Consider the following 20136-nt stretch of genomic DNA (forward strand, 5'->3'; position numbering starts at 1 on the left):
AGCTTGATTATAGCTCAGATTGATTTGCATTTTCTCTGCAAGAACTACCCTGATACTGAACATTCCAAGGCCAGCCCTTCTCCTTCAGTGACAAGAAGCTATTAATGACCTAGAGAACAGCTCAGTAGTATCACAACAGGGGTGCAGGCCACACAAGGTGTCACCCTCAGGAGGGGTGAGACGCCACACCACCTGAACTTCTATTATACAGTCTTTGGCCTGGCCCAGCCTCCTTGTGCTCACACCAGCAGTTCTGTTTTTGCTGTTCACTGGCAAGAACACAAAGTGACGTGACACGGAGTAGGCTGAAGATCACTGAGTGGAGATTTGTTTTTTGCATTTAAAGCAGCTCAATAGCCCAGAAGGTCAGAACCTTACATCATTACATCACCCCAAAACTTCCAGAATGCAGAGCTGCTCCAGGTAAGCACTGCACCGAATGCCAGATGCAAGGGAGGGCACCAGGATGAGGTCTCTTGTTATCTGCTGTGCTCCCTGGGGCATTTGGTGGGCCGCTGTGAGATACAGGAAGCTGGACTAGATGGGCCTATGGCCTGATCCAGTGGGGCTGTTCTTATGTTCTTATGTTAACCCACCCTAGGGACACCTCTGCAGCTGTCCTACACGGGAGACCAGGGGTAAAAGACAGGCCAAGAAAGAATAGGTTCTGTTTTGAGAGCTGGTTAGTGGCATGGCTAAGACCAAACAGCTGGTTGGATTCTCCCTGTTTGGCTCTTTCCTCGACCAGGAACTCATTAGGTGGCCCTGGACAAGTCACTCTCTGCCAGCCTCTGCTCTGCAGCTGCAGTAGGGGAGGAGGATGCTCAGCATTTCAGAATATGGGTTTGGGGACAGAATATTATTTTCTCACAAATACAAGAAGTGGGATGGAAAAGGTGGTTACAGCCTGCAGACAGCAGCTGCCACTTATAAGAGGCACCCCTAGACTTTGGTTTTCAGAAAGGGTGTTCTGACAAAGATGACCACACACTGACTTTGAGCACGAGGTGCTGTGGAATTGGCTTACCTGGAGCCACGAGGTCCATCTGGTGGGGCACTTCATGCACCTCCCTTCACAGGTGCGTGTCTCTTGGAAAGGTATCTGAAGTTTTGGAAATTTGAAAGTGATGGAAGGACATTAACATTCTCAAACAGAAAGAGAAGGCTTTTCAAATTCACTGGTTGAACCTGTTGCCTTTATGGCAATCGCTCTGTGTTACAACTGCATCTTCACAACCATATTGTAAGGCAGGCCACGTGTTGCATGACATCCCATACTGGATCCAAATGAACCTTCCACTGCCCAAATGTGCCACACTCCCACTCCATTGTATGCACTACACCAAAAGGATGAGAAATTGACAACACTGGACATTTGTTGCCCAGGGTGTCTTGCAGTTTTTGGACCAGAGACTCACATGCCATTGTAACCTCCAAGTTACAATGTGGAGATTGGCTTTCCAAAAGCCTGTGTGTGTGTTTAGTTTATTTTTTTGTGGAGGTTTACATGCTTCCTTTCCACTTACCTAAAGTGCCCTACAACAATCCCAAATTAAAACTAGTTTCAAACATTCCGTTTTATCAGAATTCTGACTGTGAGGCCTGTTGTGCTTCAGATTCACCCATATCCTGCTGTAGAATAACTGGAAAAATCCACACTACGGAGCAGTCGGGATACACCTTAAATGTCTTTGTGGTTCAGTTTGCAGTGGTTCGTCAAAACATTTGTCCTGGCCAGCACAGTCACTCTTGGCAGCTGGTTTACATAAATACTTTTACACCAAACCATGGAAGGAGGATTGTTTTTCATGGAGAATTCACAGCTGGAAGTAACTTGCACCCACCCTTTCAAGTGATGTGTGGACCCTCTTCATTGCAAGAGGAGAGACTTTCAGATGACATTCAGGGAAGCCTGAAAGTTTCCCAACAGCTTAGTCAGGCCTCCTCGATGAGCAATAGTGAGCAACCTTTCTTACAAGGCTGCTTGTCATCCATCACCGATCTTTGATGTTGTACAGTGATAAGGGAATATTGGAGGTGTTGCAGGACAGTTTCAGTGCATAAAGGGGCCAACAGACCTGGTTTGTATCTCATGCCTATTAAGTTCATGCTGTACAGAACACACCAGAATTGTCTGCAGTGCACAGATGGGTTCTTGCCATGCAACTTGGAGGAAATGTTTCCCAAAGGAAGGAAATTATTTGTTTTTAAAGTACAATGGCTTTTCCTTTGTAGACTCAAAATAGCAATACCCCTGAATGTACTTAGCTTTCTTCCTAGCAGCCACTCTCTACAGTAGCATCGCCTGGCCCTTTTTAGATTTGCAGGCCCATTTTCCAAGTGGTTTGCATGGAGGTGCATTAGAAGCTGAAAAACATGGGAAAGGCTGCATGCAGTTAGAAAGCAGAGCAGTGGTGCTAGGAAGGGGAAGGAACACACTTCGAAAGACAGGGAGCATGTCCACCCATAGCAGCTGCATAGATTTCATCGGTAGCCAGCTTGTTCTGGTGTTGTAGCCAACTGCTGAAGTCTTTGGCCGTATCTGGGGGGCCTCCCTGTGGCACAAGAGCTGCTCCCCACCTGTCCACTTCTGCAGCACTGTCCCTGCTAACTGTGACATCACATGTGATGCAGAGGCTGGCTGCTGGCAGGGGCTTGATCTTCAGGAAAACAAAACACTCACCAATTTTGTCTCACCAGCACAAAGAGCCCCTCTCGCTTCCTTGGCATTCACAGCAGCCAGAGACAGGAACGTCTCCCAAACTAAATGACGTTGAGGCTCAGGACACTCTTGCTGATGACATATACTGCACCTGCTCTCCTTCTGACCCACGTGGAGGCTCTGAAGTTCTCTGAAGACGTGCCAGGCCCCATTTCAAGATGTTCCTCTTTGCACACAAAACCAAGACCCCCATCAGCACCTATGCTGACTCCTTCCGGCCTCCAAACACCATGAAGAAGACCTTCGAGGAGGCCCCGGTGACCATGTGGAGTGAAAACAAGTTTGTGACGCAGGTAACGCTCAATGTGATGGTATTTTCCTATCAGGTGTAAAGGAGGACTTCCAACCTGCAGCTGGTGTGTACGGTGGGAAGGTTAGCATAAGGGCAGCATTGCAGGATCTGTGCCAGGATCCTGTGCAGCAGTGGCTAGTCAGACACCTCTGGATAACTGATGAGAGGCGTGGTGGCGACAGCGTTGTCCTTCCTGTCTGGTATCTGGCAGGCCTGTCCTCCATGACTGCCTCAGCCTTTATTTTGAAGCCATCAGTGCTGTCCGGGCCTCGCCATACATTGCAGAACCATAATGAATCCCAAAAGTGAGGCCTGCATTTGTGAGAAGAAGCACTTTCCCTTTTCTGTTTTGAACTACCAATTGAGTCTAGTCACCGAGTCACCCAGGTTTTAGTTCTGCGTTCCCATTTTTGTCCTCATAACAGTTCTGCAAGAGTGAGGCTGGGAAATGATGACTTCCCTTAGGCCACATGGGGATCTTTCTGGTTCAATCCCAAGTCTCCCACACATGCACCCAGCAGGTCATCCATACGTGTATCCAGCACCCTGTCCATGAGCCCTTTACACAGTAAGGCTTTGTTAGGGCCATCTTTTTTAGAGCTGGGGATCACCTTGCTTCACACGTTGTAAGCCAGGAGAGCGCAAAAAGACACATCCCAAAGCCTTTGCTGCCCACTCCCACACATCTGGCATCACACGATCAGAAGTTACAGGCAACCTCTCTTTAGCTGTCCACAGAGAGCTTCTGTGCATAGCTGAAGATTACGGGTAGTTTTTCCCCATTGTGAGATCCATCTCACAGTGGGGACATTTGGGGGCTGATTTTTCTGATACGTCAAAGGTCTACTATCCATGAGCTGTCCTCCTGGGGTTGCTCTTTCTTTCAAAAAAAGGAGTTTGCTCAGCTCCTTTATTCCCAGACTTCAGAGATGGTTTACAAAATTGCCCTGTGGTGAGATCTGTGCCTTTAATTTATCACCTTGGGGCCCTACATCCCCCAAGAAGTACTTCCGCTCCTGTGTTGTCCTATCATCTTTATGAATCTGTCCAAACACTTGCGGGTTGGGAGCTGGTGAAGACAATGGGGAATACAGGAACTGTCCCAGAGAAAGGCAGTTACCGCTTTCCACAGGTTGGCCTCGCGTTCATCATAGGAAACTGATGCTAATGGCACCACCCACCCTGGTCTGTGGAAGCAGTGCAGATAATTTTGTGCTGCTACATGCAGGGCCAGTCTAAGGAGTTTTATGGTTCCAAAAAGCTGTGTTGCACTTTGGGGTATCGGGCTGGGACGGGTGGTGGGAACAAGCCCCTCAGCTGAAACACCTAAAAACTATTCAAAGAGCAGTTGCGGTTGCTCACGCATGCATTTCCTTTTACCCTTTTCTGTGTGGATTCCACTTTAGTGAGACTGGAAAGAAAAGCTGGCAAGGGGCAGGATAGAGATGCTGGCTTGAATCTGCTTGAAAACCAAACTCCCTCTCGGTTCTGGGCTTTGTTTTGTAACAGTAGTGCCCTCTGCTGTGTAGAGTGTGTATAGCAGGGAGAGTATGGAGATAGAAGTCGGTCAGGAAAGGAAGCCAAGGCTGTGTCCATGGACAAGCTTCCTGGGTACTTTCCTCTAAGAAAACATAATAAAATTTAATAATTTTTAAAGGTGCCCCCAAGCCCGAGCAAATGCCTGTTGTGTTTCCATGTTTTCTCATCACCCCTAATATGCAGCTCACACTAGCACTGTAGTTCCCCCAGTTTGCAGTGAGGATGATAGTTTGCAGTGTGCACTGTGGCTTGCTGTGCAAAAAAGCAAAACTGTGGTCCAGTCCAATCCCTCTTCCAAACCCCACTCCATTTTCAGGATGCTTCCTTCAGTAGACCCCCCTCCCTTAGTCACTATCACTTATCAAGAGATGGAGCCCTGTTGGGTCAGGCCTAAGGAAATCCATCTAGTCCAGTATCCTCTTTCTCACAGTGATCAACCAGATCTCCTCTGGGAATCCCACAGGCAGGAGCAGAGGGCCTGTTCCCAGTTTCCCAAACTGTTGTCGTTGCTCTCCTGCCTCAGGGATTCAGTATCTCTGAAACTATCTCCGAAACTGCCCCATGTGTAGCAGAATTGTCTCCCTGCTATGTGTGCTGGCTCTAGCTGTCTGAGCTAGTGGCTGTCACCACATCTTGTGGCAGTGAATCCTATAGAATAGATCAGCTATGAAGGATTTTACAGAGCTCAGTCCTGATGATGGTATGTGGTGCAAACTGGGGCAGGCTGGCGCTATTAGGCTGCCTGAAGCAGTGCATAGCTCCGACCACCACCACCCCCAGCCCTGCTGGCTCCTTCTTTCATGTGGACTCTAATATCAAAGCTGGAGACATGAAGTAAGCCAGGATCACTCCCAGAGCTCTTATTTCCTCCAAAGAGTCCATGAAGAAGAAAAAGCGATCTTGCTCCTTCCCCCATCCAGCCCAGCGGAGGAAGGTGAGGGACCTAAATTGTTGCGCACTGAGGGTGGGAGCACAGTGTTCTCACTCGTTCCTCCACATGAGCTCTGTACGCAAAGTGCTGGGAGCAAACCTCGAATTCCTGGCTTTTGGTTGGTTGGTTGGTTGGTTGGTTGGCAACCTTCAGTCTCGAAAGACTATGGTATAAGCCTACAGCACCTGGTATTCCCAGGCGGTCTCCCATCCAAGTACTAACCAGGCCTGACCCTGCTTAGCTTCCGAGATCAGACATACACAAAATGGGAGGTAATGGGTGCTCTGGCCTCGGAGGGCTGGATCTGAGCACTGTCCCCCATGAAGTTTTTATTCTATTGGAATAGGTGGACTCCCCCCCCTCCGGGGTCAGGTTTAAGATACAAAGGAACTTCTTCAGACTTTCACAGCAAAGGTGCCTGAAAGACCTGCCTCCTCCTTTCATTAAGATCAGGGGGTGAGGCTCTCATGCACATCCCCTGATGTCCAGCTGGCAGCAAGACATGAAAGAGCCTTCTCAATGGTGGCCCCCAGATTGTGGCATTCCCGGCCCTCTTGTGTGCAGTTGTGTCTCTCTTGGCCAGAGTTCTGCTGGAGGCTGCAGAGCAGGCTATCTAGGCAAGAGTTTTCCTGCTGTGATTTTTAGTTTATTTTGTAGTGTTTGTGTTTTTAATGAACTATTTGAATGGATATGGTAAGACTCCCAAAGGTTTGCATCCCCCAAGGGCGAAAGGAGGAGCAGAAATGTTTTAATAATGATTTTAAAAATGTGTGGCACAGCATGACTTCAGCAGGCCCAGACTGCAAAGAGCAGCTAGGAGCAATCTTTGTGTTCAGGGAGGTCTGGTGCCCAGGCTGGATTTGCCTGTCAATAGGTTGAAGCAAAAGGGCTGATGCAGGCCCAGGCAGAATCCTATTGCTGGGCAGGACCTCCATGGCTGTGGGTGGCAGTTCTGTCTCTGACACAGGAGAGTCCAAAAGGTGTCTTGGAAAACTGCAGGCACCTTATGTCTCTTGCAGTGGCGAGACATCGACACTTTCCTCTCACCAGGTTATAGGTACCGCCATCACCCTAGAAAGGAATAAAGATGCACCAGAGCAGTCAGCGCTGCCTACACTACAGCTGACAGGCTCAGTGGAATCCCAGGGGCATCACCACTGCTCCTGACTGACTGGACAGAGGAGGGAGTGAAATGTTGGGAAGCAAAAGAAAGGACCTCAGCCATCCCACAGTTGTAAGGGATCGGGCTGTTCGAGGAATATACTATACAACCTTTCGAGTAAAGAACAGAAAGCATCCTTCCCATTGCAACCTGGAAAACTTTGGTTCTTCAACCTGTGGTTTGGGACCCTAATGGGGTCGCACAGCATCATTTCGGGGGTTGCAGCAACCTTTCAAAAGCCTGTGCAAAAGAAGGCATGGATCCAGTCCAATAATGGCACTGCCTTATCAAAAGTGAGTCCTTGATATAACCCTGCACAGCTTCTTCTCACTATCTTGTCCCACAGCTCGTAAGGCCAGCCCTCCTCAAGCTAGTACCTCACAGGATTGTTGTGAAGTCCCAAGAGATAAAAAGTAATGAGGCAGGTGGGCAGATTGGGTTCCAGGAGGAAGGTGGGATTGGCAGCGTGTCCCAGTCTCCTACTAGGCATGAAAAATGTTGAACACCACTGCCCTAGATATCAAAGCTTGACTAATGTTGGAACTGGTCATCCACGCATCCCTGTCAGAGTCCACATCCTCCTCTGGCAGCTTACTCAAGAGGTGGGCTTTGGCTCACTGAGGACCAATTGCATAACACTGAATTTAAATCTCCCTCTTGTGTAATTCAAAGCCATCCTCCCTGGGCACGCAATGTGGGATGAAGCTGGCAAAGGCCTGTGGAGTGCTATGGTGCAGCAATGCATGCTTGGTGTGCCAAAGAAGCCAGGTTCAATCTCCAGTAGCAGGCCTGAAGCCCTGGCAAGCTGCTGCCAGTCTGAGGAGACAACGCGACATCAGGCAGATGTTGGACCTCATCTAACACAATTCCACTTCTGCTGCTCTAATCTCCCCTCTACAGTTTTGCAACCAGTCCATCAAAGTGCAATTTTAAATTGAACAATTAATTTTTTCAGCTGTGGTAGAGAAGGGTGGACAACACATGGGATGTTGCCTCTAATTGCTGCTTGTGGGCTCTGGAAGCATCTAGCTGGCCCTTATTGGAAACGGATACTGGGACAGCTGAACCCCTTTTGATTTGATCCCAGTAGCCAGGCTTTTCCTGTGTATTTTGAAGTTTAGAGCAAAGGCATATTCCAAAGTTGTGCTCTTTGCACTCTGGCTCCTTGCAATATGTGCTGGACCCCCTTTTCTTTTGTCCAGCTGTACTGTGGCTACCTTCCCTGACTGTGACATCACAAGTGATGCAAGCAGGACTTAATGTTAGGGAAAAGATGTGAGATTTGAGAGACATTAACAGGCTGTAGTTTGTTACAAGAGTTCAGCGATTCTCCTCTTTTATTTTCTTATCTATAGTTCTGGTCGCAAGTGGATTCTTCATAGTGATAATACAGAAACCCCTTTTGCTAGGAAATTTTGAGAGTAGTTGAGAGTTAGTTTAGTAGAATTTCCAGGAAAGGCAAAACTCTGGAGAGATGTTCATCTTTGCACATAAAACAGACACTCCCATCAGCACCTACACGGATTCCTACCGAATGCCATGCCTGACAAAACAAACCTACAAGGAGCCCGTACTCAGAATGGCTAGCACGGGGGAAGAGCATCTTTCCAAGGTAAATCTCTACATGTGTCTGTGGATGAGTCAAGCCATGTGTGGGCATGTCTGTGCATGTATGCATGCATGTGCACATGAGAACGGGAGAAAGTATTGGAAATTTGGAAACAATGATAGAGATAATGAAAGAGCAGCAGAATTGATGGTTGATTCTTAGCTAGGAATCTGCAAGGTCTGGGTTTGGGGAGCAAATTTGAGAACCACAGAGGTTGAGGAACTTCTGAAGTTTTTTTTTTTTCTTCAAGAAAGATGTCATCTAATCTGTTAAGGCTGCTTTCAGCTAAACTGCCCTCTTTTAGGGCAAGTTTTTAGTCTAGATCAGTAGCTTTCAATCTTTTTAGAACCAAAACCACCTTAAACAGCAGCCTTTTTCATATCTTTCTAGAAAATTGCACTCCATTTTTCACTTCTTCTTTTGACCAGGCTTTCTCTTTCTTCTTCACTCCCATATTCTCCTTTTAACTCCAAAAGAGTATGCCCAATACCACTAGGGAAGGCACAGTTGTGAGTTGAGATCCTTATCTCCAACGCCAACAGATTATGGACAGTCAACTGATGGTCTGTGGGCAAATCTGGCTTGCAAAGCACTCCACCTCAAGGTGCTTAAAAAAGGGAATGGTGTCAACTTCTAAGAAATAGAATTGCTCTACACTTTACAACCCAAATCTAGGAGAAATGTACCATTAATGCTCCAATTTGCCCAAGTGTTCACACTCCATAATTGTAAGGCCTTTTCTGTTTGATGGGGTCTGAGAACTCATGAAAAGGGCACGTGGAGAATCAAGTGATCCTCAAGAATACAGAATTTGGTCAAGCTTGGATTAAATTACCCAGAAAACCCTCTCTCCAAACTCTGTGATTCTGGCCTCCCCTTTGGACACTGAAACAAAACAGGCCGAGCAGATTATTTTGATGCAAGAATAGGCAAGACTGAAGTAGGTGGGACATTGATCTGACTTCTGACTTTAAAACCATAAAGCATCTGTCTTTAAAACCATGTCTACTCATACAGGCATGTCCGCAAAGTCTTTTCAAAGACACAGCCATAGTCCAAAGGAGCATCTTAGAATGTCTAGTGACTGTTCTTGTGCATTTCCTGTGACATTAAACAGTTCTCTCAATTTTTGCAAGGCAGGAACGTGAAAAGTAAAGAGAGCCATTCTTAGTTTCACTTATGCAGGTGGCCTCAGCCTGAGAATCCATTGCTCTCTCAAACCCTGGAGTAACTCCAATAACTCCAGATCCTAGAAATCCCCACACTCTGCAGTGCCAGTTCAGTAGAACTTTAACCAAATCCACGTCAGTGTCAAACTACCCTGGAGGAGCTCCACCGTCATAAAGATACTTCTGGGACACTTCTTACATTGACTTCTTAAGTCTCCAAACAAAGTTTCTGCTCTATGGTCAGCCGTCATCTGCAATGAAGCTCATGACACTGAGCTACCTTTTTGGGGAGTTGTGTCGACTGACAGATATATAAGGGAGACACTTGAACCAGAGACTGTACAGTAATAAGTCAAGTATTATATCAGTCCCAGAACTATCCGCACTTTGACATAAAGGGAAAGATTGCTGGCTCTTTCGTTAATATCCAACTCAGTTTAGCACCAAACTGCCCAGGCCAGGTGAAAGTGAGCTTTCCCTGGAGAAAGATACTAGTTTCTGTGGCAAGTCCTGCAGTGAACAAGTGACAAGGCACAGGCACAACCCAGCCTCGTGCACAGAACTCGGGTTTCCTTGTGAATTCCAGGGGCACCATTTAAGGAAGAGGAGGAGAAGGCATCACCCGCCCTGTGTCACATCATGTGGTAATTCTTCAACAGCAACTACATTTCTGCTCAGCCGGCTGGTTCTGCTCTCTGAGTCAAATATGGCACCAGAACTGCATGCAAAAGCCCCAGATCTTGCCTCAAACAGCACAGTAACACATGTGTTACTGCCCTGTGTCAGTAACACATCTCAGGTTGTTGCAGAATGTTCTGCAGTGATGTTGGGGTTTTGTGCTTAGCAGTTCAACTACAAGTGAGTCAAAAGATCAGTCCTGCTCCGTTTTTGTTTGTTTAATTTATAAAAATCATGCCCTTTTTCATAATCCCAAGGTGCCTAGTACAATAAAGGAATAAAGCCTATCAATAAAATCAAAATTAAAAATTTAAGCAGCCAATTAAGAAAAAGATGAAGAGCAGCAGGCTGGATCTTGACATTTGCAGGCCTGGACAAAGGAACTGCTTTCTCCCCCCAGCGCCAGAATATAGAAAGAGGGATCTGGGTACAGCCCTAGGGAAGACATGAGATGTCACTGCAGAGCGGGCCTAATCCTGGCTCACTCCCTACCTAACGATCCTGGAGAGACCTGAAATGGCTCCCAGCTTTGGCTCCAGCACTTGGGAGCTTCTTGGGCAAAGTCCCCTCAGCGATCCTCCCACACAGCTTGAATCAGGAAAAGAGGGCATAGAAACTCTTCCTGCCTCTGACCCCAGCAGGTGCAAAGTGAGTCTGGCAGGCCCACAGGCGCAGAGTGCCATATGCAAGCAGGACACACCCTGTTATGAGGCTGGCTTTGCCCCACCCTAGCCCTCCTTTGCGCTGTCTGCAAAGGTGGCCTCTGACTTCTACTGCATATTGTGTGCCCTTCACTCCCCTATTGACCAAGGGAGGGAAAGCTCCCCACATTGCTCTTGGTTACCAGCTTCCAGTGCAAAGCTCTGTGTCTTCTGGGGAAGATCGTGCAGGTAGGCAGAAGTGAACCCCGTTTGCCTGCTGCCTCTTTTCCTCCCCTCTGCCCGGAACCTTTGGGGGCAGTTCTCCAGAAGGTCTTCTCTACTAGGATTGACCTCTCCCATTGTGTCTTGGGCTAGCTGGGCACAGAAGCAACATTCTTCAGGGCTGCTTGCCTGTGCCAAGCGGGTGAACATCCCTTCCCTTCACCGGTGGTTTGAAAATTACCAGTTCAACTTCCTTCTGTTTTGCTCCTTCTCATGGAAAGAGGGATTGATTCCATGCTTGGTTGCCTTAGAAGCAAACCAGACTCTGAGTTAGAGAGAAACAACCGGTGGCCCACAGTTACAGTCAGGCCAGTAAATGCTGCCCACCTCAGCAGCCACTTTCCTCCTACTCGCTTTCAAGCAACAGGGAAAGGACACGTCAGCCAGACTCCTCTCCCTCCTATGTGCATCGCAAGTGCCAACCAACAAGACTCAGGTGGAGGGCTCCACAGCTGTGTTAGGGCCAGTGGTTCAGAAATAACTTTTTTTGCATAAATTTTTTCATGCATCTTAGGGAGCTGGGAGGATTAGAGTCCTTTGCAGGAGGCTGGGTCTGCCTGGGAGTAAGGCAGAGAGCAGAGTGAGTGTGGCTGACCCCTTCAGTTTTGCTCTGTCCAAAGTACAGCCTGTGTTAAAAATGAGTTGCTGCCCAGAGTTCATCCTCTGGCTAATGTCACACTGGGAAAGGTTAACTACTCTTCCCCCACCACCTGTGATGCATTCACACAACTGTCTGCTGTCTTTCAGGGCTTAGCAGTGCCCAGATTGGACAGTCAGGTCGACCAAGCCCACCTGGAGAAGATGGTAAAGAAGGCGGTGCAAGAATATTCCTACAAGAACACGATAGAGCCAACGGCCTACCGACCGTACAAGTACTGGGTGACGAGGGAAGAAGGTACTTGGGGAGCCATGGAGGTTCTTGCTCCTGCTCCTGCACCCCCCTCTGCTGCATGCCCGGCTCCTCCTCCCTGGTCCCCAAGATGCAGGAGTCACATTTGAGGGCTTCCATTTGTCCCCAGGACTGAACTGAGGCCCCTAATGCTTCAGACCTCATTTCCTCCGGTTGCCAGCCTGCCCTCCAATTTGTCCTCCCCCCTCCATTCCCATCTCTCTGTAGCCTTCTTTGCAACCAAGTGTGAAGACTGGTTCCCCACCACACACACACACACTTCCTGTGACACCATCTCTCTCTGCTCCCTGTGGTTTGTTGAGCCTCAGAAAGGCCTCCTTCTTTCCTGCGCAGTCTGACAGCGACTGCCTGCTTTTCTCCCAGGCTGCAACCCTCTCTCTGCACCTGTGAGCCCTTGTTTCTAGTCCCTTGACCCCCCTGACCTGAGCCCCTTGTGCTTCAGCTGGGGTTCCTTGCCTAATTCCTTCCTTCCAGCAGGCCCTCCAACCCAGCTCCTGAGCACAGACTTTCCCTTCAGCCTTGCTCCCTTAGGGCATTCCAGTCCCCTCCTCTGGCTGAATGTGTTTCTTTCTTTCAACAACAGAGAAGTACAACCCAGTATTCATCGGAGATGACAGGTACGCAACCTGGAGGACTGGTCCCTACAACAGTGCGGCGTGGAACAAATATACCACCTACCTTCCACGGATCCCCAGGGTAATCCCTGTGACTCCATGGAGACTTGACTACTCCCTCCCAGGTGGTGGGTTCCGCAGGGAGGGGCAGGGCAATATTGAGGATCCCACCCATGTGAGTCTTTCGTGCACATGTTACCAGAGTGCTGTGGGGCCACTGTTCAGTGAAGATGCTCCTGCACTGCCATCCCTAACTCTTCACTGGCCCCATATCTGCCCCTCTTCTCCCCTGATGCCCCCTTGCCCTCCTTCTACTCCACTTGTGCCTTTCTTGTCAACCCCCCCCCCCCCACATTCTCCTGTGCCTTTTACTATCCTGTTTGTCTTTGTGAACATTGTGCAATCACACCGGGTGGAGCTTTGCACATGCACTGAACACCCAGAGCTTTGTCTGGAATGGGCAGATGAACAAGCCAGAGTTGCCCATCCTGTGTGGCTTGTAGTCTCACAGGCCCCTGTTGACTAGTGCCCATAACGCACAATACTGTATCTGGAGCAGTATGTTTGACCCAGCCTTGTTCCCAGGACTGTTTTCTTGCATCTCCCAGACAGTCTCCCATCCAAACGGAGCTTGATGCCGGGAGCTTAGCTTCTGCTGTGGAGCTGTATGAAGTACCTTTTGTCAGAATGCGAAGTTCTTGTTGAGTTTGCAAAGACGCAGCCCCCAACTGCAGCCAGCCTTGTTCCCAGCTGCACAGTTTTGCTCACACAATGTGACCTTTTCTTGCAGGAGGCTGGGATGGAGACGATACTTCGCGGGATGCCCATGCAGTACCCTCCAAAACCTGAGCGGCTCAACAATTATGGTAACACACCTGCACTATCCTGGAAGAGAAGAGCAGGGAAATAGGGTGGACCGAGGAGGAGGAGGAGGAGGAAGGCTGATCCCCATCCCCAGAGCCCAAGCATTCCTCCCCTTTTCACCCTCACCCCTCCCCTCATTTCTTTAGAACGGGAAGTTGTGGTTAACATGCTCAACAGCTTGTCGCGGAAGCAGCTTCCCTCCATCCAGCACCACTACACCATCCCTGGCCGGATGCCGTATCAAGGCTACTACAGTCCCTGCACCGGGCGCCATTACTGCTTGCGAGGCATGGACTACTACGTGGACGGAGCACCCAGCAACGAGAGGCAGATCAGCCAATTAGTTGAGAAGATTGTAAGGTTCGGAGGGTTTTGCCCCAAATCTTCCCTTGGGGCCCTCCCTCCTTGGCTGGGGGGAAGGACTGTAAAAGGGGTTCTCTGTGGTGAGAGGAGGGGCTCAGGCAGGTGGAGGCCCATGTCCCTCTGGGGAACAGCTTCTGCTTAGTGGTAGAGCACCTGCTTTGCACACTGAAGGTCCAGCTTCCATCCCAGGCATCTCCACTAAAAGGGTCAGGTTGCAGGAGAGGGGAAAGACCCTTGGCTGGGACCTGTAAGAGATGCTGCCAGTTAGGGAAGACAGTGACTGGAACAGAGATGTGACTCAGCACAAAGTGTCCATGTGTTCCAGCAGCATAAGGTCCTTCATGGCTATCGCAAAATGCAACATGCTGCTCAGGACAGTGTGGCTACTGCCACAGGGCTCAAAAAAGGGAGCAGCGCACCACAGCAGAAGGCTGTAAAAAGTAGAATAGGGATACCAGCCCACTGGCCTAATGAAACAGCAGGTGAGTCAACGGACTGGAGATGCTAAGCTCAGCTCATTGTCATTCACTAGTTATTTGGACATATGGATAATGGGGCTAATACAATGTGCCCAGCTGAAGTTTCAGGCATGGCACATGATTGGTGTGATAAGAACATAAGAACATAAGAACAGCCCCGCTGGATCAGGCCATAGGCCCATCTAGTCCAGCTTCCTGTATCTCACAGCTGCCCACCAAATGCCCCAGGGAGCACACCAGATAACAAGAGACCTCATCCTGGTGCCCTCCCTTGCATCTGGCATTCTGACATAACCCATTTCTAAAATCAGGAGGTTGCGCATACACATCATGGCTTGTAACTCGTAATGGATTTTTCCTCCAGAAACTTGTCCAATCCCCTTTTAAAGGCGTCTAGGCTAGACACCAGCACCACATCCTGTGGCAAGGAGTTCCACAGACCGACCACACGCTGAGTAAAGAAATATTTTCTTTTGTCTGTCCTAACCCGCCCAACACTCAATTTTAGTGAATGTCCCCTGGTTCTGGTATTATGTGAGAGTGTAAAGAGCATCTCCCTATCCACTCTGTCCATCCCCTGCATAATTTTGTATGTCTCAATCATGTCCCCCCTCAGGCGTCTCTTTTCTAGGCTGAAGAGGCCCAAACGCCGTAGCCTTTCTTCATAAGGAAGGTGCCCCAGCCCCGTAATCATCTTAGTCGCTCTCTTTTGCACCTTTTCCATTTCCACTATGGCTTTTTTGAGATGCGGCGACCAGAACTGGACACAGTACTCCAGGTGTGGCCTTACCATAGATTTGTACAACGGCATATAATATTAGCTGTTTTGTTCTCAATACCCTTCCTAATGATCCCAAGCATAGAATTGGCCTTCTTCACTGCCGCCGCACATTGGGTCGACACTTTCATCGACCTGTCCACCACCACCCCAAGATCTCTCTCCTGATCTGTCACAGACAGCTCAGAACCCATCAGCCTATATCTAAAGTTTTGATTTTTTGCCCCAATGTGCATGACTTTACACTTACTGACATTGAAGCGCATCTGCCATTTTGCTACCCATTCTGCCAATCTGGAGAGATCTTTCTGGAGCTCCTCACAATCACTTCTGGTCTTCACCACTCGGAAAAGTTTGGTGTCGCCTGCAAACTTAGCCACCTCACTGCTCAGCCCTGTCTCCAGGTCATTTATGAAGAGGTTGAAGAGCACCGGTCCCAGGACAGATCCTTGGGGCACACCACTTTTCACCTCTCTCCATTGTGAAAATTGCCCACTGCCACCCACTCTCTGCTTCCTGGCCTCCAACCAGTTCTCAATCTATGAGAGGACCTGTCCTCTAATTCCCTGACTATGGAGTTTTTTCAGTGACAGAGCAAAGGTCTCCAACTGGTCCATTTTCCAGGGTTGTAGAGTTGCACATGTTGCTGAGCACATTTAATGATCACTCAGCGTGTGGTTGGTTTGTGGAACTCCTTGCCACAGGATGTGGTGATGGCATCTGGCCTGGATGCCTTTAAAAGGGGATTGGACAAGTTTCTGGAGGAAAAATCCATTACGGTTTAAAAGCCATGATGTGTATGTGCACATAAAACCTCCTGATTTTAGAAATGGGCTATGTCAGATACAAGGGAGGGCACCAGGATGCAGGTCTCTTGTTATCTTGTTATCTTGTTATTCCTCCTTATGAGGAAAGGCTACAGCATTTGGGCCTCTTCAGCCTAGAAAAGAGATGCCTGAGGGGGGACATGATTGAGACATACAAAATGATGCAGGGGATGGACAGAGTGGATAGGGAGATGCTCTTTACACTCTCACATAATACCAGAACCAGGGGACATCCACTAAAATTGAGTGTTGGGAGAGTTAGGACAGACAAAAGAAAATATTTCTTTACTCAGCGTGTGGTCGGTCTGTGGAACTCCTTGCCACAGGATGTGGTGATGGCGTCTAGCCTGGACGCCTTTAAAAGGGGATTGGACAAGTTTCTGGAGGAAAAATCTATTACAGGTTACAAGCCATGATGTGTATGTGCAACCTCCTGTTTTTAGAAATTGGCTATGTCAGATGCAAGGGAGGGCACCAGGATGAGGTCTCTTGTTGCCTTGTGTGCTCCCTGGGGCATTTGGTGGGCCGCTGTGAGATACAGGAAGCTGGACTAGATGGGCCATGGCCTGATCCAGTGGGGCTCTTCCTATGTTCTTATGTCCAGGTGGGGTGGGGGTTGCATGGCTCTTGGGGTCTCTCAGCTTTTCCTGCCTCCCAATGCTGTTTGCATCATGTGATAGGTCCCCCTCCACGCTAGAGTCAGCCAATTCCCTCTGCTTGCTGCCTCTTGTGTTCCTTCCTTTTGCAAAGGCACAGACCTAACATGATCTTGCTATGAATATCTGAATCTGGTGTGATGTGCATTGAGTGTAGCCCATAAGGGCTTGCAAAGGACTTCATTAGCACCCAGAGAGGCACTTCCCATCCTCTCCTTCACCGTCGCTTTCTAAACCATGAATCTGTTCCATCCTTCTCTCCACGCCTTGCCTTTAAGAAGTCCTCAGTTTAAATCAAGCTATGGGATTTGTGTAAATGCTTAAGAGGCTTTGCTGAATCAGACTGGAGTTGTTGATCCTGTAGGGTAAACCCTTTTCTAGATTGAGTTGTTTCCCCTTTTCTTCACACAAGTTATAATTAACTGATGAAATTCACTACCACAACATGTGGTTGTGGCCAGGTGTTCAGCTGTCTTAAAAAAACAAAAAGGGATTGCATGAATTCCTGGAAAATGGGTCTGCCAATGGCCAAAAAGCCATGACATCCAAGGGGAGGTTTTGTGGAGAGAGGCAGGGGTACCTCTCCTGGTGACCAAAAGAGGGAGATGGCCATCAGCTGCATACCTTGGTTGTGAGAAGCTGCTCCCTAACTGGGGCTAGAAACAGTCCTTCTTCCCTACTGCAGCTCAAGACATAAAATGGAGACAACTACATGTTCTTCCCCGTTCATCCCAGCCTTCATTTCTCCTCCCTTCCTCTGTCGTCTCCCTTTTGTCAATAGCTAGTACAGTATAGTAGTATTAAGAATATTTATATAGTGCTTTTCCGTAACAGAAATTTCCCAGAGCTATTTATACAGCAAAAGTAATGAGAAATGGTCCCTGTCCCCAAAAGGGGCTCACAGTCTTTAAAAACAGTGTTTTAAAAGATGCAAAGGGGCCACCAGCCATCAGCCACTGCTATGTTGGGGCGAACAGGACAGTTGCTCACTCCTTGCTCAGAACAGGAGGAGCCCCAATTAAACAGTGCCTCCTTCTGGCCAAGTTAGCAGAGACTCTAGATTGTCAGACTCTTGGGGCAGGGACCTGTCTTCTCCTTCTTTGTACAGCACCAAATACAAGAATCGTACTATACAACTGAATGACAATGAGAGGCCAGCTGGGTCTTGGTCTGATCCCACAGTGTGGTTCTGACATGCCCGTCTCGACTCCTCTGACTTGCCCCCTGCCCTTCAGCTCTCACCTCACAGACTGCTGTGGCAGGACAGGAAGTTTCACTAACATGCCAGGCCCTCTCTGTGCCCCTCAAGTGCGTGCAAGGCCCAGCCTTTGCTGCCTGTAACTGTGAGCTCTTCTTCCTCTTCCAGGAATTTCCCATATTACGACCACCACCAAGGGATGACTCTGTGCGCACGTGTGCCCGACCTGCCGCCGTCTTTCCCATATATGAACCTTAAGTAAGGAGTCCAAGTATGGGTTTGAGGATGGGGAAGGGGGGCGCCAGGAACCAGCTCCAGCAATAATCAAGTGTTGCAGTGGTTTTCAAATTGTGTTCTGGGGCACCCCGAGGCTTCTTGGGAGCTTTGCAGGGATCCTCAGAGATCCACCTATTAATGTCCCGAGCACACGCAGGGAGGTAGTGGAGGCATCGGAGTAATTTGTCACATTGTTATCTTGTCTTTTCCGTGGTGGCGCTCAGGGTGGTGTCCGTGGGGTCCCCAGGTGGTTGCCCATCCAGGCAATGGCCAAAGTTGCCTGCTTAGCTTCGTCAGGACGATGGTCTCATGTGTGCTCAAAACCATGCCTGGGACTTTGGTGTGCTCTTGTGCATGTACCTCTACATGCATCTCTCAAGGACAACCAAAAGTACTTTCTTCTAGTCTCCTGAGCCATTTGGATGGACTGGTGTCAAGTGAAACACCCTTGCAGGGGTCGACAGCACTGCAGTGGCATGGGGTGGGGGAGTAGGGGGAAGCCACTCTTCCAGTTCATTGGTCATCATTTGTAGTCCTGCCATAACTTTTGTATGAGTTTAAAAAAAAAATCAGAAAGGGCTGTGAGGCCTTGGAAACAGGGAGGAAGCACACAGTGCAGCCACCTGTCAGCAGTGGGTGTGCCCAGACCTGGCCAGTGCCTGAATGAATCCCAACTAAAACCCCGTGGACATGGAGACTGTCTTGAGCTCCAGTGCAGAAGAGAGGTGCTGTCACAATATAATAAAAGGTGGCACATAATTGCCTATAAGCAGACAGTGCCAGAAGAAAGCAATCCAACTTGTGCTTTGGAGAAACTCAGGCTCTCCATGCACAGGCGCGGATCTGCCCACTTTTTATAACGGGGGAGATATATTTTGCGCAAAGCAGTTTCATTTCTGTGATTTGGCAAACTGGAACACTGCAGCAAAAGGAGAGGTGCAGGTAAGGAAAGCACCTGGTCCAAAAGTGTTTTAGGAATCAGTAGCAATGATTCAAAGAGAAAGCAGAAGCATCGTCCTTTGAGATACCAGCACCACTTCCTGTCCCATTGACAGTGGTCAGGACAGACAAATGAACTTGTGGATTCACTGTCACAAGACGCAGCTGCCTTGGTTGTCTCTACAAGGACCCTGGACACGTTCATGGAGGAGATGTCTCTGGGCTTCTGGCCATGCTGGCTGAGTGGTGCCTCCATGGTCAGCCTGTGGGGTGGGGGAAGCAGGGGAGGGTGATGACGTTCATGTCCTCTTGTGGGGCTGCCAGGTGCGTCCAGTTGGCCCTTGTGCAGGCTGCTGAGATGGGTTTTGATCTGATCCAGAAGGCTGCTCTTCTCCTTTTCGAAGGAGTAGTTGCAACCTGTGGTCCTAGAACTCTTCCTCCCTTTCCTAAAAACAAAAAATTGAGACCAATGCCCCACTCAATTGACAACCAGACCCCCCCCCCCAACCTTGGATGTAATTGTAAGAGGAAACAGCTCTAGTTTTCACTTTGGGCAACCTAGAAAACCTGCATCCAAACGTCCTAAAGGGGGTTGATAACTGGTGTTGCTTGCCCAGGTTTAAGCACCACTTTTGTGTGGCACAATTGATGCCACTGACAGACCCTCCTGTTCAAGGGAGGGACAATCTGGCTGGGATCTAGGAAGAAACATCCTGTTCAGATCCTGGCTGACTCTCTTGCTCTCCTTTTCTGGCAGGTGGGAAACAAGTCATTTCAAGAGGACTGGGGGACCACAGAGGGACAGCTATATAATTCACCCTGAGTTCGCTTCAGAGTGCCTCCCCACCCCGCCGTGTTGGTAGGAAAGAGTTGAGACAGGCTGCCATTAAAAGTGCCACTGGTGACTAATGGGGCCTCCGTTCTTTCCTGGGTGTGCAGGGGACCTCCTCTTCACCACAGCAACCAATTGGCAGTCAAGGGGGGCACACACTACTGGGGAGGGGGGTTGTACCATCTCCTTCCCCCAGGAGCAGTTACTCTGCAGAAACAGGAAGTTCACCCAGACACAAAACTTGATTGTGTGCTTGAGGTTTTAGTCTCCTGCCTTCAAATTCTTAAGGCAAGCTGTGCAACATTTCACGAGACCAGGCTCTGGAATGGATAAACATAGTAGAATTCTGGGGAGGTTGGCTTTATCCTCCAGGAA

General features: G+C 48.9%; 1 protein-coding gene across 1 annotated transcript; it reads left to right on the forward strand.

The window, feature by feature from the left end:
- The first annotated feature begins 2880 nt into the window (after positions 1-2880).
- Positions 2881-19792, forward strand: SPMIP6 (sperm microtubule inner protein 6). Its single transcript, XM_066618027.1, has 7 exons — positions 2881-3015; positions 11773-11920; positions 12519-12631; positions 13340-13415; positions 13560-13773; positions 17883-17972; positions 19687-19792. Exons 1-7 carry the CDS (start codon positions 2881-2883, stop codon positions 19790-19792), a joined length of 882 nt encoding a protein of 293 aa, XP_066474124.1.
- Positions 19793-20136: the final 344 nt, after the last annotated feature.

Source organism: Tiliqua scincoides, chromosome 2, assembly GCF_035046505.1.
Source record: "Tiliqua scincoides isolate rTilSci1 chromosome 2, rTilSci1.hap2, whole genome shotgun sequence".
Classification (NCBI taxonomy): Eukaryota; Metazoa; Chordata; class Lepidosauria; order Squamata; family Scincidae; genus Tiliqua; species Tiliqua scincoides.

Excerpts from the sequence above, each read along its gene's own strand:
- SPMIP6 (XM_066618027.1), top strand. The coding sequence starts at position 2,881 with ATGTTCCTCTTTGCACACAAAACCAAGACCCCCATCAGCACCTATGCT. Across the intron at positions 3,016-11,772 it reads AAAACAAGTTTGTGACGCAG|GGCTTAGCAGTGCCCAGATT; the intron begins GTAACGCTCAAT and ends GCTGTCTTTCAG. Across the intron at positions 12,632-13,339 it reads ACCTTCCACGGATCCCCAGG|GAGGCTGGGATGGAGACGAT; the intron begins GTAATCCCTGTG and ends CTTTTCTTGCAG.